The sequence below is a fragment of the Eucyclogobius newberryi genome, unplaced genomic scaffold, assembly GCF_026437365.1.
Source record: "Eucyclogobius newberryi isolate DKJ021-1_F unplaced genomic scaffold, fEucNew1.0.hap1 SCAF_455, whole genome shotgun sequence".
NCBI classification, from domain to species: Eukaryota; Metazoa; Chordata; class Actinopteri; order Gobiiformes; family Gobiidae; genus Eucyclogobius; species Eucyclogobius newberryi.
This window is the reverse complement of record NW_027316118.1, coordinates 32121-52735: the sequence shown is the minus strand read 5'-3', so window position 1 is coordinate 52735 and position 20615 is coordinate 32121. Positions and strand designations below refer to the sequence as shown.

The 20615-nt window shown below is 43.1% G+C and overlaps 1 protein-coding gene across 1 annotated transcript in view; it reads left to right on the top strand.

The window, feature by feature from the left end:
* The first annotated feature begins 2125 nt into the window (after positions 1 to 2125).
* LOC140380222 (actin-histidine N-methyltransferase-like) overlaps positions 2126 to 20615 on the top strand; it is a 30965-nt gene continuing 12475 nt past the window's right edge. The window contains exons 1-9 of the mRNA XM_072464388.1: positions 2126 to 2241; positions 4116 to 4208; positions 4284 to 4432; positions 6837 to 6909; positions 8305 to 8561; positions 15781 to 15839; positions 18864 to 18978; positions 19666 to 19740; positions 19946 to 20112. Coding sequence (XP_072320489.1) covers positions 2139 to 2241; positions 4116 to 4208; positions 4284 to 4432; positions 6837 to 6909; positions 8305 to 8561; positions 15781 to 15839; positions 18864 to 18978; positions 19666 to 19740; positions 19946 to 20112 — 1091 coding nt within the window. The 5' untranslated portion in view covers positions 2126 to 2138. The remainder of the gene's footprint in view (positions 2242 to 4115; positions 4209 to 4283; positions 4433 to 6836; positions 6910 to 8304; positions 8562 to 15780; positions 15840 to 18863; positions 18979 to 19665; positions 19741 to 19945; positions 20113 to 20615) is intronic.

Below are 20615 nucleotides of genomic sequence, written 5' to 3'. Positions count from 1 at the left end.
ACGTTTCTTTTCGCGACGACCGACTTATTATTCGCGCACCGTTGTTCGCGTGACGTGTGCGCGGGGCGTTCGTGCCCGTTTCGCGTTTGGGAGCGAGACGCCTCCGGATTAGCCGCTCGCTCGTGCTGATCCGTGACAGCTTTTTTTAGCACGGTTAGCATGGTGCCGGGTGTGTGGCGTATGAATGGGCTCCGTGCACGGCTGTGTACCCGGGTCAGAGTGCGCCTGAGACGGGCGTGATGCGACCGGAGAAGCGGCCGCGACCCCCGGCCTGCTCTGGTACAGGTGCTACAGGGGCTAAATGGCAAGAAATGGCAAGAAAATTACAAGAAATGACGTAAAAATGCAAGAAATGGCAAGAAAATTACAAGAAATGGCAAGAAATGACATAAAAATGCAAGACAACTCAAGGATCTAGCTGCAAACTGTGGTCAGATTTGCATTGTTTTAGCAGAAGTGGAAAGCGCAGCCAGAAAAGTGTATCAATGTGGTCACAGTTGCATTTAATCAAGTTCATTTAACTGTTTTACGTGTCATAGTAGTTTTCTTACACCGTACTTGTACTTCTACTTGAGTATCTTGAGTCTACTTGAGTGTCTGAAGTAACAGTGAAAGTTTTGGTGACTCTTTTGGTGAAAAAGTTGTGTATTTACTCTGAATATTAATGACTAGTACACTAAAGTAATGATATTTTGATCATCTCAGTTGTTTACTTGAATGTACAGACTAAAAACTGACAAAAAGACCTTTTATAACATCAACAGTGACACTATTTAATCAATGCCCCAAAAAAAGAGTAAACAATTCCACATGTTCATCAATAATACACTTTATTTAAACATTATATCTGCGTTAAAGCCTGAATGTTGCAGTCGTCATGATCCAACCTTACAATATAGTCAACAAACGTTCAACAGGAACAATTGTTTAACCAGTCGACCAATAAAACAATAAAACTTCTAAAACAATAGTGGTAAAATAAGCAGCTACTTTTATCACACTGTAGCGTCTTTTTTCCTTCTGTTTTGCGTTTATTCTTGTGTGAAACGCTGATAACGCGGCACAATCCCGAGCTTTGTTTAGTTCAGAAAGTTCACAAACCCACGCGCTTGTTTTTCACGGGCCCCTCGCAGACAGCTGCTCCCGGGGGCTTCTGACCAGCTGTCGTGACACAAAAACGACATGTATGCTCGTGTTTTTTCGATTTAAACTAAGCTAAACGTCGCCGCAGTGACGGGAAAAGACCGAAACGCTAATCTGTGGCGTGATCGAAGGTTTTTGGCGTTTCAATATAAAGGGGAAACGCAGATTATTGCACAAAACGGATGCGCGACAACGGCGTGTTTGAACTGGCGAAACGTAGGAAATCATTGACAAAGTCTGAGGCAACCGTTGTCGGGAGCGCGCGTGTCTGTCTGCCAAAACCTCCAGTTACCGAAAGGTCAAAAGGTTATTTCACATTCCTTTTGTGCCACGAAATGTATAAAGTCAGGTTTGTTTTTTGGCCAGAAGAGGAAATACGAGATTGTGTCGACAAGAAACAAGATTTTGGGCATGTATTTATAATGAATGCACTGTTCAATTCATACATTTTAGCCACAATGTACCGTATTTTCCGGAGTATAAGTCGCACCAGCCAAAAAAATGCATAATAGATAAGAAAAAAACTTATACAAGTCGAACTGGAGTATGAAATGCGGTTGCAAGTGTGAAAATAACAAACAATATCACATATAAGTCGCTCCGGAGTAGAAGTACAAGTCAAAACTATGAAAAAAGGTGCGACTTACAGTCCGGAAAATACGGTACACGGTTCAATTTATGCAATATAGCCACAATGTACCGTATTTTCTGGAGTATAAGTCGCACCAGCCATAAAATACATGATAGAGCAGAAAAAAACGTATATAAGTCGCTCTGGAGTATGAAATGTGGTTGCAAGTGTGAAAATTACAAATAATGTCACATATAAGCTGATCCGGAGTCTAAGTATAAGCCAAAACTATGAAAAAAGGTGCAACTTATAGTCCGAAAAATACAGTACACTATTCAATTCATGCAATTCAACCAGAATGTATATGATTTCGTGTTGTGACGGTGCGTTTTTCTGTGTTTCTCTAAGTTTTCCGTCCGACAAAATGGGGAAGAAGAGTCGAGTGAAGACTCAGAAGTCCGGCTCGGGGGCCGCGGCCGTGGTTTCCCCCAAAGAGATGATGAACCTGATTTCTGAACTGCTCCAGAGTGAGTCCACAGTATTCCATCATCGGTCGAGAATATTATACTCTATAATAAACGGTTCAGTATTTTATTAGATATTTGTGCGCAGACGTAGAGCATGACCACACTCTGTCTTGGTAGAAAACACTTCTGGTTTCATATTTATTGAAGATGGCGCAGTTTACAACAAAATATATCTTGTGTGTAGTGAAAAGTCCTTAAATTCTAGCATCCAAACCATGAATATCAAAGTATAATAATATAAAGAGAAAACGCCATGAACAAGAACAAACACTGTCTAATTTAGACCTGATATAGACCGGGTTTAGCTCTAATTTACACCTGTTATAGCCCGGGTTTAGCTCTTATTTAGACCTGATATAGACCGGGTTTAGCTCTAATTTACACCTGTTATAGACCGGGTTTAGCTCTTATTTAGACCTAATTTAAACCTGATTTAGACCGGGTTTAGCTCTTATTTAGACCTGATATAGACCGGGTTTAGCTCTAATTTACACCTGTTATAGACCGGGTTTAGCTCTTATTTAGACCTGATATAGACCGGGTTTAGCTCTAATTTACACCTGTTATAGACCGGGTTTAGCTCTTATTTAGACCTAATTTAAACCTGATTTAGACCGGGTTTAGCTCTTATTTAGACCTGATATAGACCGGGTTTAGCTCTATTTTAGACCTGTTATAGACCGGGTTTAGCTCTAATTTAGTCCTGATATAGACCGGGTTTAGCTCTAATTTAGTCCTGATATAGACCGGGTTTAGCTCTATTTTAGACCTGTTATAGACCGGGTTTAGCTCTATTTTAGACCGGTTAGACCGGGTTTAGCTCTAATTTATACCATGAACAAGAACAAACACTGTCGGCACAATTTGTCACACTTTGTGTCGTATGTAGAATGTAGAATCTAACCTCTTGTACTGATAAAGTTGCATTATTGAAGCCTAAACGGTGACAGTGGATTGTAGCATACCCCCTGAATGAAGGTTGACACTTTACTGATGAATTTTAGATTTAATGGCAATAAATCTTGTAAATACACCGTAAGAGCTGGGAAACACAAAGACGTGCTAAATGCCATGCTCTTACACCTTAGCAAAACAACCGTAACGCTAGCTTGATATGAGATCTTAGTAATTACACATCAATTAACTGTGTAATTATTAACCAAAACTAAAATAACATCGGGCTTTGTACATAAACTATAACAATTGTGCTTTATTGCAATATAAAACGTACTAAAGCTAATACAAAAACCATGTTGATTTCGCTTTGTGTTAAAGGTTGAATGGACGATTTTTTGGCATAAATCTGAGTCTTGTTTCCTCGTGGCGTGGACTGCCGATTAGTCCTGCCACGTATCAATCATAAAACGCACCTACCGCTCACCTGCAGCCTCGTGCGGCTCATCCCACATTTCCGCGTGTCTAAGCGCATTGATCTATCATAATATAGTTCCCTCAGTGTACGGGGCAAAATGAAGACGGAGAAAGACAGTTCGAGCTGACTCAGAAGTAGACTGAAATCTACGGGAGACGAGAGAAGCGTTGCGCTCCGTTGCGCTAATAAACAAACGCACGTGTGTGTTGTATCAGTCCACACGGGGGAGTGCGCATGCGCACTTCCGCCTGCGTTCTCAAATCGCCAAAAAATCGTCCATTGCGCCTTTTAACTTTTCCTGCTTCTGCCTTTTTTTAGCGTTTTTTCTATGTCAAGCTAATTCCGCCAAAACGCTAAACAGGAAGTAGCTCTTCAAGATAAAAGTGCACTCTCTAAAACAAGAAGTTAAATTGTACATTTACAAGTTTTATCGAAAGAAAATACACAATCGGTTCTTCACATAGATGATTGTACAAACACTTCTTGGTTACTGTCTTCTCAGAGTGCAGCAGCGCGACGCCCTCTGCTGGCAAAGAGTGGGAAGAGTACGTCCAGATCCGAGCGCTGGTGGAGAAAATACGCAAGAAGCAAAAAGGTAATTTCGCGCACACTAATCGTTGTACATGTTAACCGCGTCCCGAATCTAACGGCGCTGCTCGTGGACCCTCAGGCCTCTCCATCATATTCGACGGCAGCAGAGAGGACCACTTCGCCGACCTGCTGTCCTGGGCTCGGGACTGCGGGGCGTCGACCGATGGATTCACCGTGGCCGACTTCGGAGCGGAGGGGTTCGGCCTGCAAGCCACCAAAGACATCAAGGTGCGAGAACTCTGGACGCTCTAGTGTCCAGAAGTATTGTCCTTATGTACACCATCAACATCACTGTGTCTATCCCAGAGGAGCAGCTTGAACCGCAGTGACCCTTTACAGACTACCGTCTTTTCTGGACTATAAGTCGCACCCTTTTTCATAGTTTTGGCCGGGGTGTGACTTATATTTATACTTATACTCAGGAGCGACTTATATGTGATATTATTTGTTATTTTCACACTTGCAACCGCATTTCATACTCCAGTGCGACTTGTATATGTTTTTTTCTTCTCTATTATGCATTTTTTGGCTGGTGCGACTTATACTCCAGTGCGACTTATATATGTTTTTTTCTTCTCTATTATGCATTTTTTGGCTGGTGCGACTTATACTCCAGCGCGACTTATATGTTTTTTTTCTTCTCTATTATGCATTTTTTGGCTGGTGCGACTTATACTCCAGTGCGACTTATAGTTCGGAAAATACGGTAATCGTGACGAGTCGATTATAAAACGTATTGTAGTTGTTATTTTGTTCTTCTTAATCATCAGATTTTTTAAACGATACTCATAATTCCTACGTGTTCGCCACCGACAAAGGAAAACCGATTATACAGTTTTAAATTATTATTGTGAGTTTTTATTTGATTGTCCCGTGTCGTGGGGCGTGGCTTGAGCGGTGGGGGCGGAGCCAGCTGCGCCGTGAGGAAGTAAATGTGGCTGAATATCTATGTATTTTGCGTTTATCTGATTTTAAATAGTGGATTATCAGCGTGACAGGATAATAACCAATGTATAAAGACTCTAAAACACACAAAAAGACCTTTTTACGACAAGACGGTGCATTATTAAATCAAAATATAAAAACTACAGTAAAATAGTTCTTATTTTTATTAACAACGCACGTTATTTGTAAATATTCTTTCACCTGAAAACCTTTTTTAGTCGCCGTATTTTGACATTTTATTGTGTTGATGATGAGTTTAAAAAGTCTATACAGTACAAATAACTGTTTGACTAGTCGACTAATCCAAAAATGTGTCTTGACTATTTAATAATTGATTGCAGTTAAAATACATGAAGTAATAGAGTATAATAACTGCAGTAAATCCCAGGGTTGAACCAGGTCACAACAGGAAAGCTCTTTCTCTCCGAGTCTTTCCTCTTTCTGGTCTTCTGCTGGACTTGGTGTAAAGTTTGTAGCGTTTCAGAGGTTGCCACAGTTACGGGAAAAACAGAACTAGATCCAGACTTGAACGAGGCCGAACCAGGTCCACTTCGAGACCGAAACTCTAATTTAGACCTGATATAGACCGGGTTTAGCTCTTATTTAGACCTGCTATAGACCTGGTTTAGCTCTAATTTAGACCTGATATAGACCGGGTTTAGCTCTTATTTAGACCTGCTATTGACCTGGTTTAGCTCTAATTTAGACCGGGTTTAGCTCTTATTTAGACCTGCTATTGACCGGGTTTAGCTCTTATTTAGACCGGGTTTAGCTCTTATTTAGACCTGATATAGACCTGGTTTAGCTCTAATTTAGACCTGCTATAGACCTGGTTTAGCTCTAATTTAGACCTGATATAGACCGGGTTTAGCTCTTATTTAGACCTGCTATTGACCGGGTTTAGCTCTTATTTAGACCTGATATAGACCGGGTTTAGCTCTTATTTAGACCTGATATAGACCGGGTTTAGCTCTTATTTAGACCTGATATAGACCGGGTTTAGCTCTTATTTAGACCGGGTTTAGCTCTTATTTAGACCTGATATAGACCGGGTTTAGCTCTTATTTAGACCTGATATAGACCGGGTTTAGCTCTTATTTAGACCTGATATAGACCGGGTTTAGCTCTAATTTAGACCTGTTATAGACCGGAGTCATTTTTAGCTCTAATTTAAAAATCCGATTGCAGGTAAAATACATGACATAATAGAGCAATAACTGCAGTAAATCCCAGGGTTGAACCAGGTCACAACAGGAAAGCTCTTACTCCGCCGTCTTTCCCTCCCGAGTCTTTCCTCTTTCAGGTCTTCTGCTGGACTTGGTATAAAGTTTGTAGCGTTTTTGTAGCGTTGCAGAGGTCGCCACGGTTATGGGAAAAACAGAACTAGACCCGGACTTGAACGAGGCCGAACCAGGTCCTCGTCGAGACTCAAACGGGCTCAAACCAGCGCGTCGACGCAGCCTAAACCGAGCCTCGACACCGCAATACGACATACTTTTTATTGTAAATTATGGAAATGTTGAAACGCTGAAAAGGTTATGACCGTCTCTAAATGTTGTGGGAATGTCTGCTCCTGATTCGTGGAGAGCGGGAGGGACATTTGACCTGAAACGCTCCGGTAAAACGGAAGGCAAAGCTGCCGCTCGAGGCCTCTTGTGTTAAAAGTTGCTGTTCCGTTTGTGGCCAGGTGGAGGAGCTGTTTCTGTGGATTCCCCGGAAGATGTTGATGACGGTGGAGTCGGCGCAGAACTCTATTTTGGGTAAGTCTTTAAAAAGAAGGTAAAAATAACACATTCAAACAGATTATGTGTCAGTGTTTCTCAAACTGTTGCACACGCCCGCTGTAGTTTGTTTCATTTAGAGACGTCATTATTGTAGTTCATTCATGTTTTTACCTTCCTTCAGGTTAATCCTCATTTTGATCATCTTATCCATAGTTTAGCCTCATTTTAGACCAGGTTTAGCTCTAATTTAGACCTGATATAGACCGGGTTTAGCTCTAATTTAGACCTGATATAGACCGGGTTTAGCTCTAATTTAGACCTGATATAGACCGAGTTTAGCCCTCATTGAGACCTGATATAGACCGGGTTTAGCTCTCATTTAGACCTGATATAGACCAGGTTTAGCTCTAATTTAGACCTGATATAGACCGGGTTTAGCTCTAATTTAGACCTGATATAGACCGAGTTTAGCCCTCATTGAGACCTGATATAGACCGGGTTTAGCTCTCATTTAGACCTGATATAGACCAGGTTTAGATCTAATTTAGACCTGATATAGACCAGGTTTAGCTCTCATTTAGACCTGATATAGACCAGGTTTAGCTCTAATTTAGACATGATATAGACCGGGTTTAGCTCTCATTTAGACCTGATATAGACCGAGTTTAGCCCTCATTGAGACCTGATATAGACCGGGTTTAGCTCTCATTTAGACCTGATATAGACCAGGTTTAGATCTAATTTAGACCTGATATAGACCAGGTTTAGCTCTAATTTAGACCTGATATAGACCGGGTTTAGATCTAATTTAGACCTGATATAGACCAGGTTTAGCTCTCATTTAGACCTGATATAGACCAGGTTTAGATCTAATTTAGACCTGATATAGACCAGGTTTAGCTCTAATTTAGACCTGATATAGACCGGGTTTAGCCCTCATTGAGACCTGATATAGACCAGGTTTAGATCTAATTTAGACCTGATATAGACCAGGTTTAGCTCTCATTTAGACCTGATATAGACCAGGTTTAGCTCTAATTTAGACCTGATATAGACCAGGTTTAGCTCTCATTTAGACCTGATATAGACCAGGTTTAGCTCTAATTTAGACATGATATAGACCGGGTTTAGCTCTCATTTAGACCTGATATAGACCAGGTTTAGCTCTCATTTAGACCTGATATAGACCCGGTTTAGCTCTAATTTAGTCCATAATAAAGTAAATGAATAAAAAGTATAGCACAATAAAGTGAGTACATAAAAAGTAAAGCATAATAAAGTAAATTTAAAAAAAGTACAGCATAATAAAGTAAATAATAAAAAAGTGTATAGCATAATAAAAGCATGCTCTGACCCTGTTGGTGTATAAGTCGCGTGTACCGTGCTCCTTTATCGCCGCAGTTCATTTGCAGCGCCATCTTTCCCGCTCAGGTCCTCTGTACAGCCAGGACCGGATCATGCAGGCCATGGGCAACGTGACCCTGGCCCTCCACCTGCTGTGCGAGCGCTGCTGCCCCGGCTCCCACTGGCTGCCGTACGTCCGCTCGCTGCCCCTGGAGTACGACACGCCACTGTACTTCCAGCAGGACGAGGTACAGCTACTCCTGGGCACGCAGGCCATCCCGGACGTCCTGAGCCAGTACAAGAACGCGGCGCGGCAATACGCGTACTTCTACAAACTCGTGCAGGTGAGAAGGGTTTGTTTTATTTATCTGCTGTAGTATGCATTCCCCAATTATTAATGTCTTCAGAAAGTGTTAAGTCAAAGCAGAAGTAAGTAACAGTGGTGATAGAGCTCCCCCTGCAGCTCTTTTGTGAAATTACATTGTCAGAGAACAGACATAAAAACCTTTCACGTTGCCAAATAAATGAAAAAAATAAAAAAAGCTAGGGTTTCTCAGGTGAGGCTGGTTTTCCGCCCAGAGACAGCAGGGGGCGACGGCGAACACTTCAAACGCCCGAAAATACATATTTGACCATCACAGGGGCTTACAAAGACGTTCAATGAATAAAAAATTAAGAAAAATTAGAATTTAAAAGCACGGTTTTGTTTATGACGCTTCAGAAATCACCTTGACTTACCCACAGTGAAGCTTAAAGCGCCCCCTACAGGCTGGACTCATTTGACTCAAACATAATTAAGATTATATTCAAGGTCTGTGATGTTTCAGGTTCATAACTTTACTTCCTGATAGTAAAGTACGACGCCACACAAGGAAATGTCATAACCATTACCTAGTAACCACGTCCTATAGTGGGACAATGTCAAAGAAATGATCATTAGTCGCATAGAAAGTTATGAACACACCTTTTTATTTTAATGATTTCATTCTGCTTCTGTAATTTTTAGTCTATTTTTCTTCACTTTTCTTCACAAACTGCTACTTGATAGGTGTAAAACTATTATTTACATTTGGAACAGGTTTCAGTGGCTCGACCCCACTTCTGATGGCACCAGAAACAAAAATGTCAATATTTTAGTTAGTAAATTGGCTTGCGCTAAAAATAACTGCGATTTTAATATATTCTAGCAATCGGAAAAAAATATTTATAGTTATTGTGATGCAACAGAAAACAATGAATGATGATGGTGCAAGCATGCCTAAGGTGTTAGAATAAAAGTCCACTGAATCTAAAAATAAAATGATATATATATATATATATATATATATATATATATATATATATATATATATATATATATATATATATATATATATATATATATATATATATATATATATATATATATATATATAGATAGATATATATATATATATATATATATATATATATATATATATATATATATATATATATATATATATATATATATATATATATATATATATATATATATATATATATATATATATATATATATATATATATATATATATATATATATATTAGTATGAACAGAATAACTAGTATTGCAATTTTTATTTTTTTTTAGTTTAGTAGAGTCTCATCTCTGACTCAAATAGTTGAAGTTATTTTTAATTCCGTAATGAATCCCCCTGCTCTTAAACATGGAGCTAACATTAGATGACGTTAGGTGACATTTCAACCGTTCAAAAGCAGCTTCAGGCCAGCAGAGGGAGACAAAGAACCGTTACAGACAAACAAAATGTATTGCATGGACTAAAACGATGGTTCCCAAACTATTAGATACACTTGAAGATAATATTTGGCTTTCTGAGTTGCACCAAATCTTTAAAGCCGTACTACGACTTCGATTGGTGCTAAACATGACTTAAAACTGAACTGAACAAGGTCTAAAATGACACTAAACCATGGTTGAGGCAGTTAAATAATAAGTAAGTAACTCTAAGGAGGTTAACAACATGAATATTTGTCCCTAAATGAAACAAACTTTGGGAAATGCAGGAATAAAGCAATTGTTGACACTGTAATCAGATGTAAAGACACTGCAGACAAACTCAGTGACTGACAGATAAAAAGATGGACTCTAAATGCAATTCTGACCACGCACACTAGGTGGGAGTGTTGTGCTCTATTTGACTGAGCTCTGTGTTGTATTCTCTCCTCTTTGTGTTTATCTTTTGACAATCTGTCTGTACAACTGCTGCAAATCCAAATAAATATACAGTAGACCGCCACTCTCGAACTCGTGGCGTTAGACCGATCGATCTCCATGGAGACGAGAAGTGACAGGCCAAGTTACAGGTCAGGTTTTTGGAGAGGCAACCCCCACAGTAAAATGCATGTGTTAATTGTGTTTTTTTTAATACAGCAATTAAACTGAATTTAATTGAATAAGTGCTAAAGAGAGTTTAAAGTCAGACTGTGGAACTCTCCCAGGAGATAAGTAGGAGTATTGTTTTTAGTATAGACTTAATTAATGCGATGAGGAGATTAAGAAAAAAGGAGAGAACATTTATTTGTCGCGCAACGAAGGAAACTTGAATGTTGAAACGCACATGAGACAAAACCCAGATTACTGACTGTTAAAAATGGACTCACAAATATATCTCACATTATTTTACATACTGTATTTTCTGGACTATAAGTTGCACTGGAGTATAAGTCGCACCAGCCAAAAAATGCATAATAGAGAAGAAAAAAACATATATAAGTCGCACTGGAGTATGAAATGCGGTTGCAAGTGTGAAAATAACAAATAATATCACATATAAGTCGCTCCGAAGTATAAGTATAAATATTAGTCGCACCCGGCCAAAACTATGAAAAAAGGTGCGACTTACATTCCCGAAAATACGGTACTTTATGGGTCTGATGCAGAAGACGTGTTTACATAGACATTAAAGGGTCTAACAGAAGCGGGGGCCCATCTCCAGATCTTGAGGCAACATTTCAGTCCAAGTGTACCCGTCTGTCACAGGGAGAACATGCAAACTCCACACAGAAACGCCCCCCGTGCATTGGAAACGTAACTTTAGACCTCGTTTTTGCTGCGAGGAGAGCAAACCCGTGCTGCTTACTCTTGATCTGGGATACCTACGCTTTTCGCCTTCTCGCTCTCCGAAAGAGACCTCGCCTGGGCAGCGTCCCCCCTCTCTCCCCGCCGTCCCCCTCTCTCCCCCGCCCCGCGCCCCTCCGCCTCACCTCCCTCCTGCTCAGATGACCGGACTGGAAAATTAGCTTGTCACATTGGCTTTGAATTGAATTGACCTGAATGTACCTTCTTCTTCTTCTTAAAAAAAAAACCTGACCCTCTCTCTCTCTCTCTCTCTCCTCTCTCCTCTCTCCATCCTCCTCTTCCTCTCCTCCCCCTCGCTCCCTCGCTCCGCCGGTGTGTTGTCCGGCGCGCTGGTATTCCTGGTTTGATGTATGCTGATGTATACAGACAGATGCAGACAGGACAATTACTGACATGCGACAAAACATGGAGATGGGGAGCAGCGATGTAGAGCCCGTTTCGTCAAATCGCCGGGCGGCGCGTGGGCGTGGTGTCCACCGACGTGTTTCTGAGAATCAAGTGTCAATCCGGTTTTGCGTGGAACGTGCAAATGCGTATCGTTTTCTGCATATGAAAGGAAAACCGCAAATTTGACCTTTTTTGTTTTAGATGATGCGTTTTAAGCTAAATTGACTTGTTCTAGGGCTGCAACATGATAATAGATTATATAAATAGTTGTCCTCTAATAAAATAATTTAATAATGGTTAACTGGTGAATACTGAATAATTTTTATAATTTTTTTTAAAGCAAGAATCACATAAAAAAATGACATGGGAAATGTGTAAATGCTGTATTTTTGATAAACTCTTTCATCTGGAGTTGTATAAACCCACAACGTTTAATAAAGAAGGTGCTAAAGAGGAATAATGACACGCTGAAGATCTGTGTGAGGAATAATGACACGCTGAAGATCTGTGTGAGGAACAATGCCGTGCTGAAGATCTGTGTGAGGAACAATGACGCGCTGAAGACCCGCGTGAGGAACAATGACGCGCTGAAGATCTGTGTGAGGAACAATGGCGCGCGGAAGACCCGCGTGAGGAACAATGGCGCGCGGAAGACCCGCGTGAGGAACAATGGCGCGCGGAAGACCCGCGTGAGGAACAATGGCGCGCGGAAGACCCGCGTGAGGAACAATGGCGCGCGGAAGACCCGCGTGAGGAACAATGGCGTGCGGAAGACCCGCGTGAGGAACAATGGCGCGCGGAAGACCCGCGTGAGGAACAATGACGCGCGGAAGACCCGCGTGAGGAACAATGACGCGCGGAAGACCCGCGTGAGGAACAATGACGCGCGGAAGACCCGCGTGAGGAACAATGGCGCGCGGCAGACCCGCGTGAGGAACAATGGCGCGCGGAAGACCCGCGTGAGGAACAATGGCGCGCGGAAGACCCGCGTGAGGAACAATGGCGCGCGGAAGACCCGCGTGAGGAACAATGACGCGCGGAAGACCCGCGTGAGGAACAATGACGCGCGGAAGACCCGCGTGAGGAACAATGACGCGCTGAAGACCCGCGTGAGGAACAATGACGCGCTGAAGACCCGCGTGAGGAACAATGACGCGCTGAAGACCCGCGTGAGGAACAATGACGCGCTGAAGACCCGCGTGAGGAACAATGACGCGCGGCAGACCCGCGTGAGGAACAATGACGCGCGGCAGACCCGCGTGAGGAACAATGGCGCGCGGAAGACCCGCGTGAGGAACAATGGCGCGCGGAAGACCCGCGTGAGGTACAATGGCGCGCGGAAGACCCGCGTGAGGAATAATGGCGCGCGGAAGACCCGCGTGAGGAATAATGGCGCGCGGAAGACCCGCGTGAGGAACAATGACGCGCTGAAGACCCGCGTGAGGAACAATGACGCGCTGAAGACCCGCGTGAGGAACAATGACGCGCTGAAGACCCGCGTGAGGAACAATGACGCGCTGAAGACCCGCGTGAGGAACAATGACGCGCTGAAGACCCGCGTGAGGAACAATGACGCGCTGAAGACCCGCGTGAGGAACAATGACGCGCGGCAGACCCGCGTGAGGAACAATGGCGCGCGGCAGACCCGCGTGAGGAACAATGGCGCGCGGCAGACCCGCGTGAGGAACAATGGCGCGCGGCAGACCCGCGTGAGGAACAATGGCGCGCGGCAGACCCGCGTGAGGAACAATGGCGCGCGGCAGACCCGCGTGAGGAACAATGGCGCGCGGCAGACCCGCGTGAGGAACAATGGCGCGCGGCAGACCCGCGTGAGGAACAATGGCGCGCGGCAGACCCGCGTGAGGAACAATGGCGCGCGGCAGACCCGCGTGAGGAACAATGGCGCGCGGCAGACCCGCGTGAGGAACAATGGCGCGCGGCAGACCCGCGTGAGGAACAATGGCGCGCGGCAGACCCGCGTGAGGAACAATGGCGCGCGGAAGACCCGCGTGAGGAACAATGGCGTGAGGAACAATGGCGCGCTGAAGACCCGCGTGAGGAACAATGGCGCGCTGAAGACCCGCGTGAGGAACAATGGCGCGCTGAAGACCCGCGTGAGGAACAATGGCGCGCTGAAGACCCGCGTGAGGAACAATGGCGCGCTGAAGACCCGCGTGAGGAACAATGACGCGCTGAAGACCCGCGTGAGGAACAATGACGCGCTGAAGACCCGCGTGAGGAACAATGACGCGCTGAAGACCCGCGTGAGGAACAATGACGCGCTGAAGACCCGCGTGAGGAACAATGACTCACTGGTTCAGACCCGGTTGGTTCTAGTTTAGTCCTTGTTTATGCCTGGTTCAGTTCTGGATGGGCAATTTTGAAAATAAATGTTGGTAAAGAATTTCTTCATTTTCTACAAAAATCTATCCAGCAGTAGTTCTGTTTTATTGTATGAACTAAATGAATTGGAACATGCTTTTTTATGCGTCCCAAACTGTGGTTACAGGCCGTGTTGTGGACCCAGAGGTCTTGGCCCACCAAAACATCTGACTCTCTGGAACATTCTGTTGAATAGCCCTGGTTTATTGTCTAATACTTTGACCTAAAAAATTGCCTTTTTAATTATCATACAATATAGAAATTTGAAAATTATTGCAAATTAATTTATATTGATTCTGATACCACAATGATAAAAAAGAAAAACTCTGTAGGAAAGGTCAGTTTAGTCCTGTAACACTTGGTAATATATATATTTTAATATTTTTAATAGCTTTTAATAAAGTGTGAACAAAAACTGAATTCTTAATGGAAATTTTTTTTCTGAATTCAGGTTTAGAAACGACTTATTTAACATCCTTACTCCAACTCTAAACCCTAACTTTTTAAGTCGTTATTAAGCCTGAAATATTCTTAAGTAATAAAGAACAATTAGTTGTCGTTATTATAAAAAAGGCTCCATTTTAACCAGTTTATGTCCACGTCTTTTGATCTTCCACTTTTCTCCTACTTCACTTTTTGTTCTTGCTCTCCCTCGCTCTCACTCCCCTTTTCCTCTTCATTATCCACTGAACTCTCCCTCTCCCCTCTTCCGCCCCCACTCTTCCTCCCCCACTCTTCCTCGTCCTCTCCCCCTCTTCCTCCCCCACTCTGCCTCGTCCTCTCCCCCTCTTCCTTGTCCTCTTCCTCGTTTTCTCCCCCTCTTCCCCCCACTCTGCCTCTTCCTCTCCCACTTTGCCTCGTCCTCTCCCACTCTGCCTCTTCCTCCCCCACTCTGCCTCGTCCTCTCCCCCTCTTCCTTGTCCTCTTCCTCGTCCTCTCCCCCTCTTCCCCCCACTCTGCCTCTTCCTCTCCCACTCTGCCTCGTCCTCTCCCACTCTGCCTCTTCCTCTCCCACTCTGCCTCGTCCTCTCCCACTCTGCCTCTTCCTCTCCCACTCTGCCTCGTCCTCTCCCACTCTGCCTCTTCCTCTCCCACTCTGCCTCGTCCTCTCCCCTGTTTAAGCTCGGGACAGTTTGCAAATGGCTCTCGTAGGTGGCGGCTGTGTGGCTTTTAACGGTGCGCATGGAGGAGGAGGAGGAGGAGGAGGAGGAGGAGGAGGTGGGGCAGGCGGCGGTGGGGGGGTGGGCAGGTGGCATGGGCGCGGACACACACACACACACACACACACACACTTTCATGCAGATCCCGGCCCGGTTCAGGCTCAAATTGATGAGGTAGATTTATGACGGCTGCTGGCCACAACAAATTAAGTTGACAGTGATGTATTGGGGGGGGCTTGTGTCACGATGCGGCGATGGACCACACACACACACACCCGCACACGCACACACGCACACACACGCACGCACACACTCGGCCCAAACCCGATGGCCCCGTACTCCCAGTCCCTCTTGTTAGGCGTCCCTGTCAGCGCCCCCCTCTAGCATACCTGCATAATGAAATTCCTGAAACTGATTTGTGTGTGTGGTTTTTTTTCTCTCTCTTTTTTTTCTCCTCTTCTTTCCTTCTCGCCTCCGTCTTTGCTCTCGTCCACCTCGTCCCTCCATCCCCAGACTCATCCTGCCGCCAGCAAACTACCCCTGAAGGACAGCTTCACATTTGATGACTTCAGGTCAGTGTGCGCGCGTGTGTGTGTTGTGTGTGTGTGTGTTGTGTGCGATTGCGTGTCCTCGTCCTGGTTTCAGATTGGTCTTTGCTCACACGCCTCCCGAAAAAAAGAGAAAAAGGGGCAGAGGAAAAGCCGATTCTTCTTCTGCTGCTGCTGCAAGTCACTTTTCAGCCAATTTGTTATAGTTAAAGGTGCACTGTGGAACCTTTTGTGGCAGAGATGTTATCACTTTGACTAGAATGTTCCGCAGTATGGCCGACTTACAGGAGGTTTAGTCATAAAAACGCCTTTAAAAAAAAAAAAAAAAGGCAAAATGGAGACGTTTTAAAGTAGTATTGTGGAACACTCGAGGCAAAGCAAGTACTGTTTTTTCCGGAGTATAAGCCGCACTGGAGTATAAGTCGCACCAGCCAAAAAATGCATAATAGAGAAGAAAAAAAACATACATAAGTTGCACTGGAGTATGAAATGCAGTTGCAAGTGTGAAAATAACAAATAATATCACATAAGTCGCTCCGGAGTATAAGTATAAGTCGCACCGCGGCCAAAACTATGAAAAAAGGTGCGACTTATAGTCCGGAAAATATGGAACTACTTCATGGATCTTCAGCAGAAAAGTTACATAGTGCACCTTTAATTAAAACCTCTTAAGCCCTAGAGTTGTTTTTTGGACACATTTCAGAAAGTAAAATACATATAAATTGAAGGTTTTCTCCTGTAGGTGGAACACATTCATGATCTTTGTGTCCAAATGAAGCTAAAACGTTCTGTCTTATGTTAAATAACGCCAATATTTAACATTTAATAAGTAAATTAGAGTCAAACGTAACACTTTCATTTCCGCCTTACAAAAAATACGAAATGAAAATAGAAAAAAATACATGGCTACACAAAGAAACGCCAAGGGATAGAAATTATCTTAGTTTGACCCTTTCTTTAGCTCATAATATAATCTTAAGAACAAAAAAAATGATAATTGTGATAATTTCAGAAGCTTGACTGAGTTATTTCAGTTCGTCGTGCGCTTTACTTCATTATTCAGACAGTTTGAGTTCATAAAGCTGGTCACACGCCAGAGGAATCGTGATCTATTAGACATTTGAACGACAGAACATGAACTATTTTACTTTTCTTCTGTCGTGGTGTTTGTAAATGTGTCGGGACGCGGGGAGAATATGCAAACACAGGACAGAACGGCTCAGGTTAACCCAGTTCAGCTTTAAATCTTTGATGCCAAGTTGCAATATTAACTTAAATGTCAAAGTGGAGTGCGTGGCGACGGCGGCACAGTAAGCTAAGCGTTTGCCCGTCTACTGAAGGGTCGCCGGTTAAGCATGAAGTACTCGTTCATCGAAATGTGTCAGTCTTTGTCGCCCAATGAAAGCTCCTTACAAAGCCTTTTATACAAACAATCCATACCTTCATTTATATAAGTTAAATAAGAGTTTATTTGGACCAGGGCGGCGCAATATTGGAAAAAGAATTGCGGTCCGCGATATAAAATAATGCTCTAGTATCGTCGTAATTATGATACTTTTACAATTTCGGTTGTATTGTGTCGTGCTGAAGCTAAAAAGTGCGTCCTTTTAATTTACTCTGTCCAGATAAAGACCTAAAACGTGCCTGAAACATTAAATCAAGGCCAATTTAGCGCGTAAAAATGAATAAAATCTGCCTTTTTCATTCAAAAAGACACATTTCCATTACAAAACCAGTACATTTCTGTGCTTGTCGTTATCGCCGTACATTTAGTATGTTGCGTCAGTCGATATTGCGATATTTGCGATTTATTGTGTAGAAAAGAAGCAAAACAACTACCTTTTTTGCGCAGCCTTCTCTTTGTAACAAGTGTGGTAATATTAGTACCATTTTAGTTTATTATTATTTATTTCTTTGCTGTGTTGCCGTGCCACTCTCGGCTGTCGTCTGTTTACTTTATCATTTCTCCTTTTTCGCTTGGTTCTGACGCAACTCTCCGCTTTGTCTGGCAACTTCCTCTCCGTCTCCACTCAAGCGTCGACAATCGTGTGCGGAATTGTCTCTAATATTTTAAAATGCAGCTCAAAATGCAATATATACGAATCAAAAACTGTCACGTACTCTTAGGAATTCAACAAAATGCACAAAAGATTTAAGTTTTCCTTTTAGTCCTCTTTCTAGGGCGGTACAATCAAGTGAAATTATAATTGTGATTTCAATTATCGCGCTGTATTCAAATGACACAAAAGTTCCTGGAGTAAAGCCACTTTTTCTGATTTGCAGTGGGTTTGAAAACATTAGTAATAAAATATGTAAGGTCTATTCTCTGCAGGTTCATTTCGACATTAAAGTTAATATTGTTTTTAGTTTTTTGCTATAAATGAGCAGCCGAAGTTTAGAGAAGAGTTACAAGCATCAGACTTTCTCCAAACTACAACATAAAGTTACTTGCAGCACCAAACATTTGATCAATATTAGTGGAGGGCCCTTTAATGGCTTTGACCTGTAGTACCGTATTTTCCTCACTATAAGTTGAACTGGAGTATAAGTCTCATTTTTGGGGAAATGTATTTGATAAAATCCAAGATGAGAGAACATGGTGAATAGGTGTACGTATGCTAACGCTAACACTTTCAGCTACATGACGTATGCTAACGCTAACACCTTCAGCTACATGACGCACAGACAGAACTGTGGTAAGTGTCTGGTATGTTAACGTAACATATGAACAGTTATTCAGATAACTATAGCATAAAGAACATGCTAACAAGTTTACCAAAGCATCAGTTTTACCCCAAATCACTAAATCCATTGAATTCTTCTTCCTCTGTGTCACTTCTAAACAACTCCACAAACTCCAGAGGTAGAGGAAGTGCAGATTCTTCTTCTGCGTCGCTTAGAGCCTAGAGCACCCTCTTGTGGTTGTGAAATGCTGTTGCCAGTGTGAACATAACTAATAATATCACATTTAAGTCACTATGGAGTATAAGTCGCACCCCGGCCAAAAATACTCTAATCATTTGTGATATAATTGTGTTGTTTCTGCAGGTGGGCGGTGTCTTCAGTGATGACGCGTCAGAACCAGATTCCCACCGAGGACGGCAGCAGAGTCACGCTGGCCCTGATCCCGCTCTGGGACATGTGCAACCACACCAACGGACTGGTCAGTTCACATAACAATACAGAGTTGTGTTTTATTTAAGTTTTAGTTTGTTTGAAGCAACTGTAACACTGTTTACTTTCCGAGCTGAAAAGGAGACGCTTTATGACTTTTCTTGCCGTCAATTTTGTTTCTTTTGTACATGATAGAATAAAGAAATGCAAAAATAAGTATTCAAAATTAAAAAAAATAAATGCATTTAACAATATAAAGAATGAAAATGCCACACAGAACTGCATGATGACATAATCCACACAAGACAGGGAATTTCTTTATTTTTATTTAACCTTTACTCAACAAGGAAAGTCACCTTGATCAGCCTTTTTTTGTTGCCCCAAGCCAGTATCAATGATGAGGTTTCAGACGGGGCATCTGGCATAAAACCGTGACCTTTTTGCACAGATGTAGACGGTTGCTTTTTTACCTTTTTTGGGCTCATATGACTTTGGTCTCATCAGAATCAGGAAAAAGGTTCATCGGAACGCACTTTGGTGTTAATGCGCAACACACACAACAACGATGAACAATAATACACAATAATAAACAAGCAAGAAGTTCTAGAGCTCTTTGTGGTTGTGTAAGAGCGCACGGACACACAATTCACACGCAAAAACAGACGAGACAAAGCGCGCCGAAACGCCAATAGCATTGACTCAAACGTCCTTTTTCTGTCGCCATGTCCCTCCGCAGATCACCACGGGCTACAACCTGGAGGACGACCGCTGCGAGTGCGTGGCCCTGCGCGACTACAAAGAGAACGAGCAGGTGAGCGACACGCAGGGGGCGCCAAAAACACAAACGCACAAAGTCACAGCGCTCGACGGAGAGAAAACCGCCGCGTCGCTTTTCCTCACCCGAGACCGAGCTCGTTCGCGCAGGATTAAAGCCACTACGCGATGCCGTTCCTCTCCCTTGTCCCGTTGTCATGGCGATACTGATGATTTATCTCCCTCCCCCTCTCCTCCTCCAGATCTACATCTTTTACGGCACGAGGTCCAATGCCGAGTTCGTCATCCACAACGGCTTCTTCTTCCAGGACAACGCCCACGACCGAGTGAAGATCAAGCTGGGCGTCAGTAAGAGCGAGCGGCTGTATGCCATGAAGGCCGAGGTCCTGGCCAGAGCCGGCATCCCAGCGTGAGTCGGGGCGCGGCGTGTCGGGCGGGGCGGTGGGGGGGCAATTCATCGGTTTAGCTTTCAGAATCAAAACTTATTATTTTGTATCCAGCGCTGTGTTTTAAAGCACAAGGCGTCATTCCAAGTGACGTTTGGCCATCGGGATTCGGTCCACGGTGCGTTTTGAACAGGCCGAAGGAGTAAGAGCAGATTGAGCCATTAACCGTTAAACAAAAGGAATAACTGATGTGTTTGTGGAGGTCTAGTGATGTGATTAAACCCCCCATGGACGGCCTGATGACACGATATGTTCTCTAAAGAGGAAGTTATGTTTCTGAACTGATTCTATCTTTTGTAGTTTGATGCAGCGACTTATTACAACTTTAATATGACGGAATGGACTCTTTCATCACACCAGGAAATGACTCTATACCAATTTTAACATCACAAAGAATATTATGTTAGACAATTCCTTATGAATATAGAAATAGAACTTCTTCACCACCTGGTCTTGGTTAAGCTCG